A 24035-nucleotide genomic window follows, 5' to 3' on the forward strand; every position below is an offset into this window, starting at 1 on the left:
AATCCCCGAGTTATGAAAGAATTTAGGAACAAGCTTTTAAATACTGATTTGATGTTTTGGCATCGTGACCAGCTTCTAAACAACTCCTTCCTTCTGGTCAAGCTGCTAGGAAATCTGACATGTACGTTTTTCCTTCCTGTTGTACCTACAGTACCCAACTAATTAATTAAGGGGTTGGTAGTTGTAAATTGATACAAAAAGCATACCACTATTTCCATTAATTTGTTAATCTGACCACTTACAGCTACTGTTGATACAGGCATGTTAGTTTGGATTACAAACTGGGTGGTTCGAGCCCTAAATGCTGATTGGCTGAAAGCCGTGGTATACCATGGGTATGACAAAACATTTATTTTTTACTAATCTAGTTATGTTGGTAACCAGTTTATAGTAGCAATAAGGCACCTCGGATGTTTGTGATATATTTCAATATACCATGGCTAAGGGCTGTATCCAGGCACTCCGCGTTGCATAGTGGATAAGAACAGCCATTAGCTGTGGTATATTGGTCATATACCACACTCCCTCGGGCCTTATTGCTTAAGTATAGACCTACAGTGCATAACATGTGCTGTGTAAAGCTGTGATATTGTGATATAAATAGGTGCAAACATAGAAAGAGACAATTCAACATGGTAAAGAGAAATATATTTATTTGATTCATGTTTAAACGATAGATTAGTATTTAAAAAGAAGAGCATATATGATTAAAAAAAGAATTTGTTCATCCATTTTTTTTTGTCTTTTTGGTTTCTTTAAATATTACATAAAATAAATAATTTATTTTAAAGCAGTCAGGTAAAGGAAAAGAGATATCCAATACAGTGAACTTGCATGTTAATAATGTTTGTAAGGGTTGTTTATGCTATGGTGCTTGCATGACTAAATTCTCTGCATTTGACTCACTCCATGGCCCAGCTTCTCTTTCATCACATCTTAGTCACCCAAGTGCTTCCAGTAATGTGTCTGTCTGTTTGTACATCTAGCCCTTCACTGGGTCACAAAGCTTGAGTGTCAATTTCAGTTTCTCGTATCAGTTACTACAGAATAAATAACTGCATCGATAGATCATCACAACGACAAATACACACGATACACTCTGCCCTTTGACCCTGTCTTCAGTGACGCTGTTGGAATCAGTGTCTCTTTTTTGTCCTCTTATTCAGTATTGAGATTTGTCTCCAACAGTTCATTAATTGAAAATTATTTGGCACAGAAAACATGTAATATTTTCTCTTGTGCCGACTCATAACTTTAAAAAAAAATATGTGGCATCATCAGTCAGACTTCATGATAATGAGTTCAAACGTTGACTCCATATGACTCCATTATGTCTTTGAAGGTTTCCGGTCTTTCTCCTCAGTGCAGTGAAACATTCACAGGGGAAGGAACTGTCCAATGAGTTGGCTACACCACTATGGGCAGGAAGTGGGTGGCAGTGTTTTTCCTTCGTGTTTTCTTGCCCCTCATGGGCTTGCCGTTGGCGCTCAGCCCCACGAACATGGCCTTCTTCTTGTTCCGCCACTCTGCTGAGGCATAGGTGTTGTACCTGTTCTCCTCAATCCGCTCGGTCAACCGACAGTCAACACCAAAGTCCCTCTGGAGAACAAACAATAAAAACAAATTGTAAGTGAGTGATTCAACAACTTTGGCAGCACAGGCAATGGAACTGGGGTCACATTTGCATAATTTATAAAATGAAGCAGAAGTTCCCATCCAGATATATCCACGTTGTTTGGCTCCAATAAGGCAAGCTAAACAACAGTGTAAATGCAGACTTGCAGAGTCATGACAGCAGTGGGTTCCATCAGGCTTCTAACAGACTGCTCTTGTCATTCAGTGTTCTGACTAACTAGACACGAAAATGAATACAGTTGTGATCCGGTAAAGAATGTTCCTTTCCCAAAATGCTCTTTGGCCACAGCTAATTAGTTCCAGAAGTAAAGTGAATGTTCCCAAAGCATATAAGAATATTTTTTTTGCCTAGTGTTTAACTCACGTCGGCTACCTCTTTCTCATGGAAACGTGTGTGAAAATGTTCTCCCACCAAATGGCATTTATGAACTTAGAACGAGCTTATCAGAATGTAATGCTTGTTTAATGAGGGACAGACAAGCCACCAAAGCTTTACTGAATGAATGACAGTACTTTAGTGTGACACAGTAGAATATATTGGGAATTATTTTCCTAGCTAGAATTCTTTTTGTGTCTCATTTAATCTGATTTCACTATTGAGAGAGCCGTAGTAACAGCCTTTCACCGTTATGTTTCAGATAAGCCCTTGAGGGATTTTAGTAGAATGGAGAGGCTGTTGCATTGTGTTTCTCTGGTCTGAATAAAGCGGAGCACAAACATGGTGTGGTATATGGGAGGATCTGTGTGTTTGGGAGAGAGGGGTGATAGGGGCGCCTCGCCTTACTTTCTTCTAGACGACATCTCTTTTGGCCCGGCCGACTTGTGCTTGGGGATTATTTATGGGCGGTGGAGTTGAACTGTCCTTTAAAACAACCCTAGGCTTCTCTAAGGGCCTGAAGACAGGGGAGAGAAGAGCTCTCACACAACATCAAAGGAGACTTGATTTCAGCAGTAGAGTGGCAGTGTGAAAACACTAGCTGGCATCTAACTAGTGAGTGTTCTGAACACTGAATCAGTCTAATGGGAAGTTTGTATAGTCAACCAAATAATTAGCTCCAGTTTTTGTTAGGGATATTGTTATTCTGTGTGTGAATTTCATGACAGGCTAAACTTACCGCGCCGTACAGCTCTCCTTTCTTGCTGATTGCCAGGTAAAAGTTACTGCTGAGCCCCTTGATGGCCACGATCCCAACATCCACTGACTTGATCTCCAGCACACCTGACAGACACACAGAGACATTCTAAGTTAGTTATTCCAGGCCAATAAACTGACGTGATAGAAGTCATTGAGTCATTGAAATGCTTGAAAAAGCTAGCAGTGTCTCTGTTTTGACTGCATAGAGTTGTTAGGCTCCCATGTTTATTTTCTGTTGTCGCATGCTGGCAGGCCAGTTAATGTATACTGTAGATGTAGTATCTTTATTTGATCACTATTTTGTTGCAGAAAATGTTCCTGCAAAGCATGAAATGCAAACTTGTAGTGTATTTAAGTTTTTAAAAGGCTTCTAAAGTTTGTGATTCCACCTGATTCCACTTAGAAATTTCAGACTAGATTTGCCCAACCTCAACCCCAACAAAAATATCCATGAATTATAATTAACATAATAATTCACATTTCCTGTTGCTGCAGGATTGTTTTCCTCCTGTAGCAAACTGGCTCGACTTAAGATTGGGCTCCCGAGTGGCACAGCGGTCTAAGGCACTGCATCTCAGTGCAAGAGGCGTCACTACAGTCCCTGGTTTGAATCTAGCTGCATCACATCTGGCCTTGATTGGGAGTCCCATAGGGTGGCGAAACAATGGCCCAGCGTCGTCCGGGGTAGGCCGTCATTGTAAATAAGAATTTATTCTTAACTGATTTGCCTAGTTAAATAAAGGTTAAATACAGATCCTACATCTGTAATCGGATACAGTACGTTGTTGTCCATGATGTTGTAAGTTACTGAAGGTAGTTCTTTCCAGTATGTTTACTGAACCTATTGAGTCATCTACACTACAGAATCCCATCTAAGCCACACCGGGGGTCGACTAACACTGTTATCGCTGCCTGTTATCCCTACCCATGTTTTAAATAATCACTGTCATCTTTGCTTGATCCCTCTCAGAAAACCACAGACCACCTAATTGGCTGCCTGGCTGTGTGTCTCTGTGCCAGTCATGGAAAACAGACAGGCTGAGCCTGAGCCGACATTTCATACCTATGCTAACGGGCCATAAATCCTGAGTGGAAGGTGTTGGCCAGGGCTAAGCCTTGGAAAAAAATTAGCCACTTTTGTTTGTTTTCGGAGCGGAGCGGCACGTTGGGGAAAGCTGAAATGTAAGTATCAGTTTGCAGTCTAAATGTTTCTTGAACCAATTACTGATTAAAGCTGTGGTAACCAGTCTCCTTTTCCCCACGTCTTCATCCTGAAATCAGTTGCATAAACCCATAAAGCTATCATGGGTTAGAGGGGATTAGCTCAGAACCAATTTTGGTGGAAATGGGTCTTCGTATCAAGCAAGGAGGCAGGGCCTTGGTGGCTGGTCTGGCCCAGTGTGGAACCTCCTAGCCTGGGTCAGGTGAGAGGAGATATTGTCTCATAAGGTGGCCTTTGACATGCTCGTCAGGGTAGTTAATGGGACCAGTTGGTACTGATTCACCTTCACTCTTCCTCCCCTGTAACATCTTTCATTTGAGCCATCCCTCTTCTCACTCCTTGGACACACATTTCTAACATCCTGCCGTTCTGGGGTGATTTAATGGGCGGCCTGAGACATGGTGGGACCCACTTTTAGGGGGTGAGGGCTCTGGGAGTGTGGTGCCTGGAAAACAACCTCTCACTCAATGTCAAGAAAACAAAGGAGATGATCATGGACTTCATGAAACAGCAGAGTGCACCTTCCTATCTACATTGATGGGACCATAGTGAAGGTGGAAAGCTTCAAGTTCCTTGGCGTACACATCACCGATAAACTGAAATGGACCACCCACGCTGACAGTGTGATGAAGAAGGCGCAAAACAGAGCCTCTTCAACCTCAGGAGGCTAAAGAAATTTGGCTTGTCACCTAAAACCCTCACAAACCTTTACAGATGCACAATTGAAAGCATCCTGTCGGCCTGTATCACCATCTGGTACGGCAACTGCACCACCCGCAACCACAAGGCTCTCCAGAAGGTGGTGCGGTCTGCCCAACACATTAACGGGGGCAAACCACCCGACCTCCAGGACACCTACTTTACAGCACAGGAAGGAAATCAACCACCCGAGCCACTGCCTGTTCACCCCTCTATCATCCAGAAGGTGAGGTCAGTACAGGAGTATCAATGCTGGTACCGAGAGACTGAAAAGCAGCTTCTATCTCAAGGCCATCAGACTGTTAAACAGCCATCACTAACACATTAGAGGCTGCTGCCTGTAGGCATCTCATATGTATATACTGCATTCTATACTATTTTACGGTATCTTCGTCACTTTATGAAGTTTATATATGGGCTGATGGCAGCCCATTACTCATCTCATATGTATATACTGTATTCTATATTATTCTACGGTATCTTAGTCACTTAATGTTTACATATCTGGCATTACTCATCTCATATGTATATACTGTTTTGTATAATATCCTACTGTATCTCATTCACTTAATAATGTTTACATATATTCCATTACTCATCTCATATGTATATACTGTATTCTATGGTATTCTACTGTATCTTAGTCCGTTCTGCTCTGACATCGCTCGTCCAGTCTTGGCCAAAAGAGGCCAAAAGTACAGTAGTGGCCAAAGGTTTTGATAGTGACACAAATATTCATTTTCACAAGGTTTGCTGCTTCAGTGTCTTTAGATATTTTGTCAGATGTTACTATGGAATACTGAAGTATAATTACAAGCATTTCATAAGTGTCAAAGGCTTTTATTGACAAATACATGAAGTTGATCCAAAGAGTCAATATTTGCAGTGTTGACCCTTCTTTTTCAAGACCTCTGCAATCTGACCCTGGCATGCTGTCAATTAACTTCTGGGCCACATCCTGGCTGATGGCAGCCCATTCTTGCATAATCAATGCTTGGAGTTTGTCAGAATTTGTGGGTTTTTGTTTGTCCACCCGCCTCTTGAGGATTGACCACAAGTTTTCAATGGGATTAAGGTCTGGGGAGTTTCCTGGCCATGGACCCAAAATATAGATGTTTTGTTCCCCGAGCCACTTAGTTATCACTTTTGCCTTATGGCAAGGTGCTCCATCATGCTGGAAAAGGCATTGTTCAACACCAAACTGTTCCTGGAAGGTTGGAAGAAGTTGCTCTCTGAGGATGTGTTGGTACCATTCTTTATTCATGGCTGTGTTCTTAGGAAAGATAGTGAGTGAGTCCACTCCCTTGGCTGAGAAGCAACCCCACACATGAATGGTCTAAGGATGCTTTACTGTTGGCATGACACAGGGCTGATGTTAGCGCTCACCTTGTCTTTTCCGGACAAGCTTTTTTCCGGATGCCCCAAACAATCAGAAAGGGGATTCATCAGAGAATCCCTGTACCTTTTGCAGAATTCTGTCCCTGACGTTTTTCCTGGAGAGAAGTGTCTTCTTTGCTGCCCTTCTTGTCACCAGGCCATCCTCCAAAAGTCTTCGCCTCACTGTGAATGCAGATGCACTCACACCTGCCTGCTGCCATTCCTGAGCAAGCTCTGTACTGGTGGTGCCCCGATCCCGCAGCTGAATCAACTTTAGGGGAAGATCCTGGCACTTGCTGGACTTTCTTGGGTGACCTGAAGCCTTCTTCACAACAATTGAACCACTCTCCTTGAAGTTCTAGATCCTATAAATGGTTGATTTAGGTGCAATCTTACTGGAAGCAATATCCTTGCCTGTGATGCCCTTTTTGTGTAAATTAATGATGACGGCACGTGTTTCCGTGCAGGTAACCATGGTTGACAGAGGAAGAACAATGATTCCAAGCACCACCCTCCTTTTGAAGCTTCCAGTCTGTTATTTGAACTCAATCAGCATGACAGAGTAATCTCCAGCCTTGTCCTCGTCAACACTCACACCTGTGTTAACGAGAGAATCACTGACATGATGTCAGCTGGTCCTTTTGTGGCAGAGCTGAAATGCAGTGGACATGTTTTTTGGGGATTCAGTTCATTTGCATGGCAAAGGAGGACTTTGCAATTAATTGCAATTCATCTGATCACTCTTCATAACATTCTGGAGTATATGCAAATTGTCATCATACAAACTGAGGCAGCAGACTTTGTGAAAATGTTTATTTGCGTCATTCTCAAAACTTTTGGCCACAACTGTATATAGTCTTAATTCATTCCTACTTATATTTGTGTGTATTGGGTATTTGTTGTGTAATTTGTTATATATTACTTGTTAGATATTACTGCACTGTCGGAGCTAGCAACACAAGCATTTCGCTACACCCATAATAACATCTGCTAATTACGTGTATGTGACCAATACAATTTGATTTGATTTGCTTTGAGGAGGGCTGTTGCAGGGTTCTTTGATCAGTGGTATCTTCCTCTTTGGACTATGTGTTCTGTCCCTGTACTGTACTGGGTTATATGTTATGGTTAACAGTTTTTAGGAAGAGTATCTCACTTGGGGACTCTAGTCTACCCCTGCCAGGGACTTCCGTGTAAACTAACTTCACCTTTGAACCAATACAGTCTCCAGCTGTTGATTCTACTCAAAGGTCATGACTTCTAGTCAGACTCCCATCCCCTAGTTTTCCTTCTACAGTAAAATACAAAAACTTCCAAAGGAGGAGTGTGAAAACATACAGATGTAGGATCTTAATTTGGTCACACTGTTGCAGGAGAACTTTCCTGCAATGCAGGAAATGTTAAACTTGTGGTGTATTTGAAGTTTTAAAAGTCTCCTGAAGTTTGTGATTTCCACTTTGACATTTCAGACTTGATTTTCACTTATGTTGCTGCAGGATTATTTTCCTGCTGTAGGGAACTGGCTCAAATTAAGATCCTGCATATGTATAGACATATTTCAAAAGGCCGAGAGGTTTCATCTGCACCTGTGAACCGGCAAAACAAGCAGTGTGGCCACCATTCAACAGACAGATTAGACAGGCTTCTCTATACATGGCGGGCGTGAGAGAGCCCCTTCCATATGGGCTCTGGTTGCACACAGCTATTGAGTGGTGTTAAGGCTATCGGCCTGCTATCTGCTCCTCTGCCTTCCTCAGCTTCATGAACAGGGGATGGGAAGGAGGGATAATTGGATGACAGTCTATGTCTGTTCCTCTTCCTTCTGCCCTCTGTTCCTGCCTCCTCAATCTGTTATCTTTTTATGTTTGGGGGGTTGTTTTTTTCTCCCTGTTGTTGGCACGTTGACCAAAACTGACATTTTTGTTTTGTGAGGGTGGACTTTTAAGTTTTGTGACCAATATTGATAGTGTAATAACCATAGTTTTCTTAATGAACAAGAAAATAAGGTGCTGACATTCTGCAATCAACATTTTTCTGAAACTACTAAGAAAAACACCTGTGTATATAGCAGGACTGTGTTAGTTTTATATTGCAGATTCAGTAAAACCAGGCTCCAAGGTCCTGTAACAGTCGACTGCGTTCTTCATTGCTAATGAAGGGTTAGTTCCAGAGATGGAAAAGACTTTAACAGAGTCCAAAATCAGTTTTCCACCTCATTTCACTGTATGAAACTGTATTTATGCTACCTAGATTTGTGGTCCAATGTTTGCTTGCCTCAATAAAGGAATTTACCACTGCACACAAGAAGGGGGAGTGTGTGTATGATGTATCAGGATATTGTATGAGCTCAGGTAAAACATTTCTGAAATATCTTGGTTTGGATAAGGTAAGTTGTGACTTCTATCTCTTTCAACCTCAATTGATTGATGTGTTCACAGTATTTGAGTAATGTGTGTGTCTGGGGTTTCTCCTACAGTACCATTAGCAGAGGCCAGGTCTGCTAATTACAGGGTTACTGAAGAGCAGACAGCTGGTGCTCAGTTCAGTTCTGTTCACTGACTGTCCATTGGGTGGTCGAGTCATCTGCCTGGTGTGACTCCCATTGGCAGCAGCCTTGCCTTATACCCTAGGCTTTGTAGGTGGCCTCTCTCCTCCCGTCCCTGCCCACGGACCTTCTATCTCCACAGAGGGACGTGGTTTCTTGGCATGGTGACAGAACTCACATTAACACATCTTGTCATAATTACCTCAACATTTGTAGCTTCATCCAGATGACTTTACTGCTAAGCCTCCCCATTTCTATCCCTAGACTCTACTACAGCACATACACTGCATGCCCTATTCTGAGAGAAACCTTACATTTTCTCATCAACACCAGACACCAATTCTATACTAAAGTTCAAGCAGCTTAGATGCCACAAGACCACCAATGTTGTCACCCCAGACTGTGTGCATAGTTGTCCTGGGAACTCCAACTTGTTGCCCCCATGACAGGCATGTCTTTCCAATTAACCTTCCAGATCCTGGGGTGTAGAGACAGCTCAGGCCCTATTAAAGAGGCACCGTTTGGGGTTGGGGTTTGGGATTGGGGGTTGGGGTTTGGGGTTGGTTCTGAAACTTGTTGGCGAAGCATATTATCAGTGGGCTGGTTCACGACTCTACAGGAGTAGGTAGGAGGGGCTAGGGCTGGGCTGGGCTAGTGGTAGGAGGTATAGTGGCAAGGGCAGGGGAGGGGGCTATGTCTGGTGTAGTGGCAAGGGAGGTGACTGGGGCTGGTGTAGTGGCATGGATGGAGCTGGGGCTGGTGTAGTGGGAGGGCAGGGATTTTGGGGGACTGGGGTAGTGGCAGGGCAGGGAGGCTGAGGCTGGTGTAGTGGCAGTGAAGGGTACTGGGGTAGTGGCAGGCCAGGGATGGGGAGGCAGGGGGGGGCTGGGCAGGGGGACTGGGGTAGTGGCAGGGGAGGGGTCTGGGGTAGTTGCCAGGAAGGAGGGGCTGAGGAGGTGGGACTGGGGTAGTGGCAGGGCAGGGAGTGGGGCTGGGGGTCAGGTGTTGACCCTGAGCTGGCTCCTGACAGCAGTGCTTCACACCTTTGATCTGGCCTCCACAGGATTTGGCTCTCTTTAGGACCGGCTTCATTACACTGCAGAGCAGCACAGCTCTCCTCTGCCGACCACCTCTACACCCCTCACCACCTTTACACCCCTCACCACCTTTACACCCCTCACCACCTCTATACCCCTCAACTCATGTACACACCCATCTCCTCTACACCCCTCACCTCCTTTTACACCCCTCAACACCTCTACACCCTTCACCTCCCCTACACACTCCCCCCTGCCTCCTAAACATGGTTAGTGGTGACTCCAGTTTTTTCCTTTTCCTTTTGAAAAACAAGATCCCATGTATAAATACAGTTATGTACACACACTTCATGGTAAAAAAAAAAATGTTTAGAACAAAATAGTGTGTTTTTGTGCAGACTTCAAGGAGTTGGCCTGATGGTGCCCTCTGATGTCACTGGCATCCCCCCGTGCTTGAGGAACAATAGAGGAAAGACCCCTCCCCCATTTGTGCCATGTAATGGCTTACCTTGACCACCTATTGAGATGTGCCTGTTGTTAACTAACTCAGGTGATAAATTAACTGAAAAGGAGACTGGAGCAGGACTTTAAGGTTAAGGAGGGCTGTGAAAGTGTTTCCGCAGTTTATCTTCTAGGCCCTTCCTAAGATTATATTGCTGCTCTGCTCCCATTGGATGGCCTACAACTGGGTGTGAGAAGGTAAGGTACTTGTCTGCGTTTTAATTGTAAAACCGTTAGATTTCAGTATAAAAACACTCCAGGTTTTGTTTTCACTTTTCAACAATCCCAAGTTTGATATGCATTCCTTGAGGTTAAAGTGACTAACATCTGAGAGATCTTCCCTCTGACAACTGGTGACAGCCTGATTGATGCTCTGTCAAATTCACCATGGCACAGGGGTTCATGTCCATGGAACAGCTTCAGCATTAGGGGCAGAGAGAGCACTAGATCCATTGGGAAACAAAAACGACATTGTGGTGTTGAGGGAATTTTATACTTCATAAGTAATGAAGTATTGGGGTTGATAAAGCCGGAAAATATCCCACTCTAACCAGACAAGCACAAGGCGTTCAAAGGCTTGTGTCAAAGAAAACTGTCTGATGTTTTCACCATTCACTGTCATTGTAATTTATGACTATTGACTACTCAATACATTTTTATTCATTAGTGACTTGTGACAGATATTTTACACAACGATGGGGATTAAAAATTGGTAGTAACTCATTGGTGACTGGCTAAATCTGTATGACGGTAACTGATCCAGGGCGGTAGATTGGCATGACAGTGTGTTATGGATCTGGTGTGAATGTATTGGTGCTAAATAGAATGAAAACTTCACCTGTTCACTGTCTGCTTCTTCACCTAGCGACAGTTAAGTTAGCTTAGTAACATTAGAGATGCCTTTCAAATCAAGTCAACTTGTGTTATAGATCCATCTCCACACAGAAATTATACATCTAATACTTCTCTAATACAATCCGTCCTGCTGTCAATATTGTTTTCTTTGCCTGAAACGTGCATTCACTGCAGTCTTACACGGGGGACTAATATTGACACCACACTGTCAACCTGGCACCAAAGTATGATTAAAAGACAATCCAGATATTTGGAAGAAAATATTAACCTGTACTGAGTATAAATGTGATGTTTCAAATACCAGAGCTCTGTTTTCCAGCCAACAGATAGCATTAGATTTCTCTGAGACAGAACATTCACATTAGCATGGTTTGAGATCAGTTTACCATGCCGGGTAATAGTACTTGTGTATTATGTCATGGTGGTTTTAAGCACATTGAAGACCAAATGAAATGCATGTTGATATTCACGCTGGTTTTAGAAAAAAAGGCAGTCTTCTCAGATAATGTGATTTACCCAATGCTATTGGTTCTGCAGCATGGTATAGCACCAAATCTTTGCTGGTAAATGTCAAAACATGTCATTGGACACATGTGTGTTTATGGGTTTGATCTGGAAAGGTAATTAAGAACCTTTCTTGAATTTTCTAAACGGTATGCATGCGTAAACATAATGTTGTGATTCCAATTGTTCTGGACATTTTATAGACTCTTTATGTTATGCTATGTAGTGAACCTGGGGTCATTGGGATTTAAGGTGCCATGTTTTTGAAGTCCAGATGCCTTTTAACTGCTGGGAAAAGTCCCATACACTGCAGCACTCAAGCAGTAGGCCTAACAAACTAATCCGCTCCAGACCTATCACCACAACTTTCAACATTTCCTCCTGAAAGTGCATCAACAGCTTTTCCTATGTCTGTTGTGTTACAGTTTTCTGTTTGTTGTTTTAGATCCCTCCAGATTGAGGGCATGTATTGAGTATGTGACACATTCACAAAAACGCACGCACGCACGCACGCACGCACGCTCGCACACACACACACACACACACACACACACACACACACACACACACACACACACACACACACACACACACACACACACACACACACACACACACACACACTCTCTCTCTGTTCCCCCTCTGTCCCCCCCCCCATAAATGTGAGAGCAGTCATCCATGTGGATGGGGATAGTGTTGGACCAGTGTTGGCCTAGTGTGGGAACGTGTTGCATTAGTAGCTAGTAAAGCAGTGGGTATCGGGATATAGGATCTGTGACGGATAAGATCCAGGGCTCCTGCTCCAGCCACGAGTTGCCCAGGGACAGCCCCCCTCTCACGCATGCAATGGGTAATTAGCTGGCATTCCTGCCTGTTCCTTTAAAATGGGACGACCGTCCAGATGCGTCTCTGGTCGGAGCACTGGTCTCCTTGCGCTACCTTTGATGATTCCATTAAGACTCTCTCTCCTCTCTCGCTCACCAACTTCCATCTGTCCCACCACACTCTGTGTGTGTGTGTGTGTGCGTGTGTACACATCTCTGAATGTGTTGTGATGTCTGTGGTTCTCGATGATTTGCAACTTTGACCTGACCTAGTGAATGTTTGTAACATTGCAGCACCCAGACACATGAAACATGCTCACTTTTCCCTCCCTGGACAGCTTACTATTCAACTACATTGGCCTATCCAAGTTAGACTTAGCAGTGCATCTTCCAAAAAAGAGAAATTGCCAAGTAGCTTTACCAATCCTGGGCTCTGGGCAACAACATACTGTTGCAGAGCTGACAGTATGTTCAAAGGTTGCTCTTCTGTTGAAGCATTCTGATGAATTGTGAGCCTTTGACATTCTGGTTTGGTTTAAGGAACAAGTAAATTCCTGCACGTCTGTAAGCGTTTTGAATCTGCACTATTTCAGCAAATAAGGTAGACATTGAAAATTCAAAACCATTTCATCAATTCATAAAGATTGCCAACTTCAAATTCCATGGTAAATAATCCATAATTTACAAAGGGCTGAGAGGTTGCTGGAAGACACAGAATAAAGAGGTGGCTGGATGGTTTAGTGGCAGGACTATGCGATTCACGTAATCTGTGTCTTATTTCAAACATGTTCAGATGAGTCAATGATTGACACAAGAGTAAATTGATGGGTGAATATCAGGAAAGTGCTGAAACAATATACTTAAATAATGATTTTTAAAGAATAGGGGAAAACTGTGACCCCTAGAGCCATGCCTCAGTTTCCCCTTATCCCCAGCGAATTTGGTCAGAGTTACCACATAGACTGCTAGCTTTCCTTATTTGAATTTTGAGTAGAAACAGTACTTAAAGGCCCAATGCAGCCGATTTTACATCAATATCAAATACTTTCTGGGTAACAATTAAGTACCTTACTGTAATAGATTTCCATTCAAATGGGCAAAAATGGCATTTTAGCAAAAAACTATTTCTCAAGCAAGTATTTTGCTAGGACTGTCTGGGAGTGGAGTGTGGAGGGGAAAACGGAAAACGAGCTGTTAATGGCAGAGAGGTTTTAAACTCTATTTATTGTTGGTGCATTAATAAATGTACTGCATGGAAGGTCCTGTGTAGATTGTATTTTCAACCAGCAACTATCAGGAAATAACACATATCCATTTTTTTTCACACTTTTACAGTGTTAGTTGTATCTGCTGTTGTACTATATAATATAAAACACAGGAAAAACAGAGATTTGACTGCACTGGGCCTTTAAACAGCCTTGCTTGAAGTCAAACCATGTATTGGGGTTCATGTGTGGCGATATCAATAAGAGGTTCAGCTGAGTTTAGCTGTCACAAGTTGTCAAGGCCCCTGTGTGAACTAACATTTATTCACTGCAAAACAACGCGAACACAAGTATTAACTCCTACACTTAACTCCTACACTTTTTGGGGGTATCTGTACTCTACTTTTTATATTTTTGACAACTTTTACTTTTTCATAAAGCAAATATTGTAAAAGTACTCATTACATTTTGAATGCTTAGCAGGACAGGAATATTGTCAAATTCACGCACTTATCAAGATAACACGTGGTCATCCCTACTTCCTCTGGTCTGGTGGACTCACTAAACATAAATTCATCTTTTGTCAATATTGTCTGAGAGTTGCAGTGTGCCCCTGGCTATCCGTACATTTTTAAAACAAGAAAATTGTGCCGTCTGCTTTGCTTAATATAAGGAATTTTAAATGATTTACACTTTTACTTTTGATACTTAACTATATTTTAGCAATTCTTTTTACATGTACTTTTACTTGAGTAACTTTCTATTGAGGTATCTTTTACTTTACTCAAGTATGACAATTTGGTATCATAATTTTCATAATTTTCTACCACTCCACCGCATCTCTCTCTCTCTCTCTCTCTGTTTTTCTCTGACTGCAGCTTGTTAGAGACAGACAGGACACAATGATAGTGAGGAGACAGTTGTGTTCCCCCTTAGACTAAGCCTGGCACAAATGACCCTCTCTTTAAGTAATGGGGTTAAAGGTTAGGCATACATCTGGACCGCCATACCTCCATGTTGAACTCTAAATTGGGCAAATGAGGGGGCAGAAACTAGAAGAAGATGTTTTGAAGACAAAGCTAAGCTACCCTGATCAACCTTTTTTTCCTGAGAAGGGTTCAAGAGGGGTTAGTTGAAGATGAGCAAAATTATGAAGTTTGAACTTTGTAAAGTACTGGCTTGCTTTCAATCATTGAGTTTCAATGTCGCTATGAATCATAACTCTTACACTATAAACAGATTTCTGTAATAGGCCTTTACAAATCTAAGTGAATGCACAACCTCTTTAAACAGTTCCAACTTCCTCTGTGATAAGGGAGATACTGGCTGAAAGGTTTACAGTCAGAAATTGTCAACACAAGTCTGTCGACCTGGGTGTGTAGGGGGTGTAGGGTGTGGAGGAGGTGGAGGGGGTGGAGAGGGTGTAGGAGGCAGTGGTGTAAAGTACTTTAAAGTACTACTTCAGTAGTTTTTTTTGGTATCTATACTTAACTATTTATATTTTTCACAACTTTTACATTTACTTCACTACATTCCTAAAGAAAATAATGTACTTTTTAATCCGTACATTTTCACTGACACCCAAAAGTACTCGTACTTATCAAAAGTACTTATCAAAAGAACATTCCTGGTCATCCTTGCTGCCTCTGATCTGGCGGACTCACTAAACACAACATTTCAATGCTTAGTTTGTAAATGATGTCTGAGTGTTGGAGTGTGCCCTTGCTATCCGTCAATAAAAAAATGAGAAGATTGTTCCGTCTGGTTTGCTTAATATAAGGAAATGAAAATTATTTATACTTTTACTTTTGATATTTAAGTACATTTTAGCAATTCCATTTCTTTTTGATACTTAAGTATATTTAAAAACAAATACTTTTAGACTTTTACTCAAGTAGTATTTTACTGGATATCTGTGCTTTTAAGGTATCTGTATTTTTACTCAAGTATGACAAATGGGTACCTTTTCACCACTAACTTACACACGCAAGCACGCACACAAGCACGCACGCACGCACGCACGCATACACGCACACACACACACACACACACACACACACACACACACACACACACACACACACACACACACACACACACATACACAGAGAGAGAGAGAGAAATCAGTACCATGGACAGCCACCTGATATTTAGCTTACATTGATTGGACTAAATTGTTTTTGTTTTTTATTTGTCACTGTAGACTAATCATAGGTGATTTTGAAATTATTTTGAAATGTTGAAGTTGAAATGGTGCTAGAAGCACCTCTGGTTTTCTTTGTGACTTAAGGTAACTCTCCGGTATTCTATATCAATAGTTGTTTATTAGTCCGAAAATGTGGGAACATTAACTTGATTGACCATGCTGTAGGTTTCTTTCTTTTTTAATTTCATCTTTATTTAAGTAGGAAAGTCAGTGAAGAACAAATTCTTATTTACAATGATGGCCTAGTCCAGCCAAACCTGGACAACGCTGGGCAACTGTGCCCAATGAGACTCCTAATAAAGGCCGGATGGGATACAGCCTGGATTCAAACCAGGGACTGTAGTGACTCCTCTTGCACTGAAATGCAGTGCCTTAGACCGCTGCGCTACTTGGGAGCACAAATGTTTGTTACATGCAATATGCTTTGTGGACCTGACAGATGTTGCTCTCTGGTTTTGTGATGAAACAAAGGAGTGGTTGAATTTATTCTGCCTTCTTATTGTCTCGGCTTTAGGCCTATATATCACGGTGGCAAGGCATATGAACTAATAGGTTATAGAACAAACAACACAAATATCACAACAAATAGTTGTTTGCTGATGACACAACGGTGGTAGGACTGATAACCGACACGATGAGACAGCCTATAGGGAGAAGGTCAGAGACTTGGCAGTGTGGTGCCAGGACAACAACCTCTCCCTCAATGTGAGCAAGACAAAGGAGATGATTGTGGACTACAGGGAAATGAGGGCCGAACAAGTTCCCGTTCAAATCGACGGGGCTGTAGAGGAGCAGGTTTAAAGTTTTAAGTTCCTTGGTGTCCACATCACCAACAAACTATCATGGTCCAAACACACCAAGAAAGTCTTGAAGAGGGCATGACAACACCATTTCCCCCTCAGGAGACATGGCATGGGTCCCCAGATCCTCAAAAAGTTCAACAGCTGCACCATCGAGAGCATCCTGACCGGTTGCATCACTGCCTGCTATGTCAACTGCTCGGCATCCGACCGCAAGGTGCTACAGAGGGTAATGCATACAGCCCAGTACATAACTGGGGTCAAGCTTCCTGCCATCCAGAACCTACAGTCCCAGTCAAATGTAATTTAAGGGTTTTCTTTATTTTTTTACTATTTTCAACATTGTAGAATAAAAGTGAAGACATCAAAACTATGAAATAACACATATGGAAACACTCAGAATGTTTGTACAACAGTTTTCATAAGCAACGCAAAAAAATTACTCCCGTGTAATAATTTATCCTGAATCCTGAACCGGAGGGTCAAACTAATTTTTCCCTGGGAGCGGCATTTGATCTTCAACGAGGTCCATAGGGCATCACTGAAAATTGGTAATATTTCCTCGACCTCAAAAGGAAACAAAAATTGTCCTCTATCTATCGTTTTTGCAATGTTTGATGCTCCCTGAATTTCTAGCTTTCATGTAGGTGATAATTAGCGAGATGGACACAGTCAAGAAACTGTATGAATGTAGGTCCATTATCATTCTACACAGTTTAGATTTGGTTTTAGTCATTTTAAAGTAGATTGAGTTTGTTTCCCACGGGCCATATGTTTGACACCCCTGGTCTAGAATAAAATAATCCCTAAACATGTTGCTTCTAATACTAAATATTAAAGGACAGGACGTAACAGTAAATTAGACATCATTCAGAACTGCTGGAATTCACATTCTCCAAACCCCTGGTCAAACAGTCGGTCATTATTCATGAATCAGAAAAGAGAAAGTCTACAAAGGTCAAATATAATAAAAATAAATGCTGGCACTAACCTTTTGTACATCCACACACTCCTCATAACTCACTTTTATTGCCTGTGTGGTTAAGATTTCCCAGGAGAACCATAAATGTGCACTATAACCACAGACAGAAGGAGAACACTCAAGAGAAAGTGCCATCCGTGTGGTGCAGACGGGTGCTGTTACAACATACATTTACTTACACATTTCACATCATGGTGTCTTTCTATCCTCGCATAAACACATTATCAAGAGACACACAACCACACTTCCACTTGCTAAGAGAATGCAAACCAGTGAGGGAACACACAGCTTTGTGTTTCAGCACCACCACGAAGCTCATGAAGAAGCACGTAAGAGCCAATAACTGTAATTATCGGCTGAGAAAATGAGAACATAAACACATAACTATTAGGAAAACAAATATTTCTACAACTTCCACTCACCCCTTTTGATTGATCATCACCAACCAATCATATTAGTCCATTGCCAAAGGTACCACTAGTCTATAGCCTATTCCATTGCCCTTTTCCTAAGACATGGTTCTAATGCTGAGCCATGGAACATCAGAGCCCCCGTCCTCCATCATCCAGGATCTGGTGGAACCATAAAAGTTATAGATTTACCTAGTCCCCCCATCCTCTGTGCCAGAGGTATTCAACTCTGACCCTATGAGGTCCGGAGCCTGCTGTTCTACCTGGTAATTAATTGCACCCACCTGGTGTCCCAGGTCTCAATCAGTCTCTGATGTTGGATCTCGAAGCCTAAGATTTTCACTGCACCCTGCAATCACATCTGCAACCCTGTACATGTGATTATTAAACAATCTGAATCTGATAAGAGGGGAACCATGAAAAAATGCAGTGGAACTGGCTTCAAGGTCCAGAGTTTAATTTGAGGGCTGTACACTGAGACCTCATTTGCAACACTTAAGATGATACCTCTTGTCAGAACCATTTCCTTTCACAAATCTTCTCAGAAAGAGATGCATTCTGCGATAGATCCAGCCAGCCAGGCCAGCAGAGGATAACACCCACTATTAAAGGTTGGATAGTTATAGGGTCACTTTGGGTCAGTCAGAGGAGCTTTAGATTCAGTCAAGTCTCACTTCCTTGGCTATACAGTACAATATAATACAACTTTATTATTCCCAGAAGGGCAATTCTTTCATGGATGACAGGGTGCATCAGACAGGACAAACACACACAGACAGTATAAAAATAGCAATAATGAAAATAAAATACAAATATATACACTACTGGACAAAAGTTTTAGAACAACAGTTCATTCAAGGGTTGTATTTTTTTAAACTATTTTCTACATTGTAGGATAATAGTGAAGACATCAAAACTATGAAATAACACATATGGAATCATGTAGTAACCAAAAAAGTGTTAATAAAAATCAAAATACATTTTATATTTGAGATTCTTAACACTTTTTTGGTTACTACATGTCTCCATATGTGTTATTTCATAGTTTTGATGTCTTCACTATTATCCTACAATGTAGAAAATGGTAAAAATAAAGAAAAACCCTTGAATGAGTAGTTGTTCTATAACTTTGGACCGGTAGTGTACCTATAATGATCTATTCATACCCATTTAACATTTAATAACAATTTGGTTTTCTAATGGAGGACAGGAAGCTGAATGTATATATAATAACTTCATCATCATGGCAGAACATGTCTTTTTTTAACTACCCCCCTGTTTACTGTTTCTTAAAGGAGGTAAAGTTCTATAAACAATCTTTGAAATTGGTTGAATCGAAACAAGCCCTTGAATTTTATAATATTTTCTGTATTATCAATATTTTTATAATAGTTTTGATGTTTTCACTATTATTCTACAATGTAGAAAATAGTACAAATAAAGAAAAACCCTTGAATGGGTAGGTGTTCTTAAACTTTTGACCAGTAGTGTATATTAAGGCATCAGTTAAAAGTGCATGGTTCAAGTTGAATATCAGATCTAGAGGTACAGTATCTGTAACAAATGATGCAATATAAAATGAAAAAACACAATGTCCAGGGTCCTTATATAAGGAAAGGAGTGAACCATGACATGACAGATGAAGTGCTGCTACTACAAATAAACTGTGTTTGCTATGCACCAGCATCTCATCCGGGAGCACAACACATCAATGTTCTCTTAATGCCCTAGAACTTGACACGAACAAATGAGTTTGGCTTCGGAACAGCCCGTTTTGGCAGGGATCCTCTGTAATACTAATTAAGCAGCATCAGATTTGAGCAAGGGCTGAATGGGGTGAGAGGGGGATGGATGGCTACTTGCCTGTCCCCTCCGTGAAGTACACCCCACAAAGTTGACAACATGATTGGAAAGAGACTGACTGGGGAGCTCACAATCCAACCTGCAGTTGAACCCTAAACTGCTAAGTCCCCTCAATCAAAACTGTCAGGGTCTAATGATGCTCATTAGCAGGCCCCCTTCCTCCCCAGCATCCCCCAGTATATAACTTCAGACCATAGTCCACTGTGGGTGAGTTAAGTATATTAGAGGGTGTTTATTCAATTCCAGTTTGTTTCATTGATAAGCAACGGAGAGGAGAGGAAAGGGGTCCAGATGTCAAATCCGAGAGAATGACTAAGGAAAAAGACGCCCATCTGTTAAAAACAGTTTCTTATTGCTTGGTGACATTCGAAAAACACAAAAAATAATGGACATATTGGAGGATTCAGTAGGAAAATAAGCTTGTTTGTTTGGTTCACACATGCAGTGCTATACTATTCTAATACTGGAGAGTAATATCTGCTAACACAGTGTGACAAAGTGATACTGAGCAGATGGATTCTGAAAGGGAATCACACAATATGGGCTGGATTGGGTTTCAAACAGCGCATAGATGGGTCTTTTGTGGAGGGCCCGGCTGAGAGAGAGAGAAAGGGGCTGGGTAACAGACTGGCCAGGCTGCAGCACAGACCTGACCAACACAGCACACAAAGAGGCTCTAAGAAACCAGGTTTGTGCCCAAGTAGTGTGTCCTACCTAGGTATTTCTACCAAGAATATTTAACTAAGGACCAACTCTCACCCTGCACCTAAAGAAATGTGCCATGATTCTCGAAAGGTCTGGCTTAAACTGACCTACGCTTATACAAATAAACAAAAGCACTAATTATCATATCATTCTCCAGAAAGATATGTTATCAGACTTTTAATTTCATTTAATTAGAAGATCTTTCATTCATTTGGCTTTTGATTCTACCGTACGTAAACATTTAGCCTCCGTACATGGGCACATCAAAGCTGCTGAGGCTAAAGACCCTAACAGGCTACAATTCTGTGGGCAGTGGAGGCCTGGCCAGGCAATGTCTACTGGTCCCACACTGTGTAATTAGAACCAATTTCACCATATTCTGCCACGCATCAGTCTACCATGACATCTAAGTTTACAGACAGACACACCTACTCAATATCTGCTTTTCCTCACAAAGTATGACACAGTTTCACACATTTTTCTGGAGACACTCCAAGTGAACCTATTTCAGCACAGAACATCACATCTCAGTCCTGATGAGGAAAGTCTTCTGATATTTGGTTAATTTGAACAAGAAAACGAATTCCATGATGCTGCAGGCTACAAATAGACTAAGAGAAGGTGACAGGCTAGATGAACATGTACTCAGAACAATCTAGCTTCCACTGCTCAATAAAGACTTAGGATCCTTTTTCAGCTGTCCCACTGTCAGGGTTTATGACTGGACAAACTGCAGAGCAAGGAGAAAATAATCGCTCCCTCAGGATCTTTATCATCACCACCAACATATGGCAATATTACCCTGCAGCTCTATCTTCCTGCTACCTTGAGACATTTCAACTAGTCAACAAGACCCCCTTTCTAGGACCAAACCAGGAGACCTGGTTTTTAAACTGTAGTTTCTACAGTTTCTGAATAAATAAACCAAAACGTGCTTATCACCACGTCTTGTGCCACATCTTTGACTTTTGACCACAAACTGATGGGTTTCAAGTCAGCGGGACACAGGACATTGCTGCAACCTGGTGGGCATTTTACTTTTAGATTCATATAAGATGTTTGTGTGTATAAATCTCCTTAGAGGCTAAAAAAGTGGCGAGTAACCCCCCTCCCAAACATTCCTGGCCCAGTCTAGCTACACTTCAGATGGGGCAGTATTAGGTCTGCATGGGATGTGAATTCCCCAAGAAGTGCTCTGTGCATCTGGTTTCAGCATTATTACCAGCCAGACTTGTGCCTAAGGTCATTCTGGGAGCTAATGACAAGCGCATTATATTCACATGTGGTTGGCTATTGGTGGGAACAACTCACATGCAGCATGCATTGGACACTTAATATTCTCTTTAGTTTTTTCTTTACCGCTATCTTTCAATAAACAAGAAAGACGCCCCTATAGAATATTGTAAAGTGGCTTTCAAACTATCTAAGTATTCAACGCCTGGGTGTTAATGTCGTGACCTGATTTCAAAGCTTGAACTTTTGGTGTTTTTTGACACGTCTGATTCTAATGGTTGAACTGTGAGCACTGTGAGCGCTGAAGGCGAGAGGAAGCTCTGCTAATTGACATTCCTTCAGCCATGTCTTGCACAGCCTCAGCGTTTGAGTGGGCCTGTCAGTGAGGAGAAGCCTCACACCACATGGGCTCCATATGGCAAAGCCTTCTTTTATTAGGGCCACAGTGTGTTCAGAGTTCGCTGGCAGAAAGTGCACAGCCAGTTTGGACAGAGAGACTGTGGCGGTCAGGTGCTGCGAGTGTTGTCCTGGGTGTCTGGTGTATTGCTCACTGCATAGTAAACTTTACGGCACCCAGGCAGGCAATTGTAGCGTTTTGAGCAGCATGACAAGGAGCTGAGGTGTCATTCTCAGCAGGGGCGTGTGAATGGATACAAGCACTTAGAGAGATCCATGTCAGCCATGCCCATAAAGGGTAAAGGATACGGCTACGGCAACTGGGAAGGGATGAGGTTGATGAAAACAATGATAACATATATGCCACTAGTATCACTAGTATTATGACCTATAATAAAGTGATATAATAAGTCACAAAAGAAAACATACAGGGATGTGATCCCTGAGCCCCAGGGATGATGTTGATTTTTTAGATATTTGCTCAGAGACAAAAAGGGTTCTTCAGGCTATTTCTAATTGGTTCCAGTTAACGTGCTCTAAAGGAAAGTACACTGAGTAACTGAGGCAACCAACATGCTGCTTCCAGAACCTTATGCTGCCCAGGCAGAGAGAGAGACACGAAACACAGGCTACACATGATCTATGCTGCCCACCACTGCTGCCCACCACTGCTGCCCACCAGAATACCAGGTAAGGTTCCTATTATGTGTAAATGTGCAGTGGAGAAAAATCTGAGAGCAATGCCATAACAATGGGGGAAAACCACCACCCCACAAACTCTATGAGACCCACATGTGAGAGGGGAGAGAAAAGAAGCCAAACTCACAGAACATAAGCTGAGGGAGTGCATATTTTATGGGGTTACTTACTGTAAAGATCATCTTTGTTTTTGGTGCCATTGACTTTGCCATTTTTATCAATCCTGAGAAAGAACTTCTGATAGGAGTAGAGTTTCCTCTTGCGCACGTCTCCTTGGAGATGGTTATAGCTGCGCACATGCCTCCCCACAACAGTAGCTGAAGAGGTGTTGGCCACCCTGGGCAAGCGCAGCATGGAGTGAGTGGCGACCCCAGGTGCATTGTGATGACACGTGGAGGGCAACGGGTAGAGCAGGAGGACGAGCATTGTGGAGATGAGGGACAGACGAATGCAGGACCAGGCGGCGGCACCCTTAGTCACTGTCCATCTGGACATTGTACTGGAGCTGGGAGGACTGGAGAGAGGCTCACAGAAAGGACCATGCTGGAGAGGGGAGAGGGAGAAGGGCTGAGAGCGGGAGATGAAACCCCCGGCGGCTGACGACGACAACACTGCTGCTGCTTATTCCTCTCGTGTTCCAAAGGAATGTGTCAACGGCCATAACTCAAAACACCTCTCGCCCTCCACCGCTCACTCTCCTCATTAAATACAAATGAGAAACTACCTCTACCACCTCTGGAGAGGATGAGATAAGGGGAGGGTTAGAAGAGGGGACGGGGAGACAGCAAAAATGTTTAAAAAATGAATAAAATAAACAATTTCTAAACAGAAAAACTAAAGCTTTTTCTCATCAAAATGAAGAATCCAAGGAGGGGAGAAAAAGGGACCCATGTAATCCTTGGTTTTCTTCTGTTCTCTTTGGCTGTTTCTCTGAAGTCACTTGTCTGTGCAATGGAGACTCTTCGCTGGAGTGTATCTCTCTCTCTCTCTCTGCTGTGCTGTGCTCCTCTATGTGAGGGAGTGAGAGCGGTAGCGCTGGCTTTCTGTGTCCTTGGTCCCTCTGAGAGAGTTAGAGTAGAGTGTGAGCTGGAGCTCTCCTTCTCTTCTCTCCGTTTCTCTGAGCCGAGTCCCTTTGAGTGGAGTGGTGGAGTGCTGCTTCTTTTCTCTTCTCTGAGCTGCTATCCCTGTCTGTCTGTCTGTCT

The 24035-nt window shown here is 42.4% G+C and overlaps 1 protein-coding gene across 1 annotated transcript; it reads right to left on the minus strand.

The window, feature by feature from the left end:
* Positions 1–648: 648 nt before the first annotated feature.
* Positions 649–24035, minus strand: fgf10a (fibroblast growth factor 10a). The gene is made up of 3 exons (XM_021622926.2): positions 23004–24035; positions 2751–2854; positions 649–1599 (listed from the first exon to the last, which is right to left on the minus strand). Exons 1-3 carry the CDS (start codon positions 23326–23328, stop codon positions 1408–1410), a joined length of 621 nt encoding a protein of 206 aa, XP_021478601.1. The 5' UTR covers positions 23329–24035; the 3' UTR covers positions 649–1407.

The sequence above is a fragment of the Oncorhynchus mykiss genome, chromosome 12 (assembly GCF_013265735.2).
Source record: "Oncorhynchus mykiss isolate Arlee chromosome 12, USDA_OmykA_1.1, whole genome shotgun sequence".
In the NCBI taxonomy this organism is placed as follows: Eukaryota; Metazoa; Chordata; class Actinopteri; order Salmoniformes; family Salmonidae; genus Oncorhynchus; species Oncorhynchus mykiss.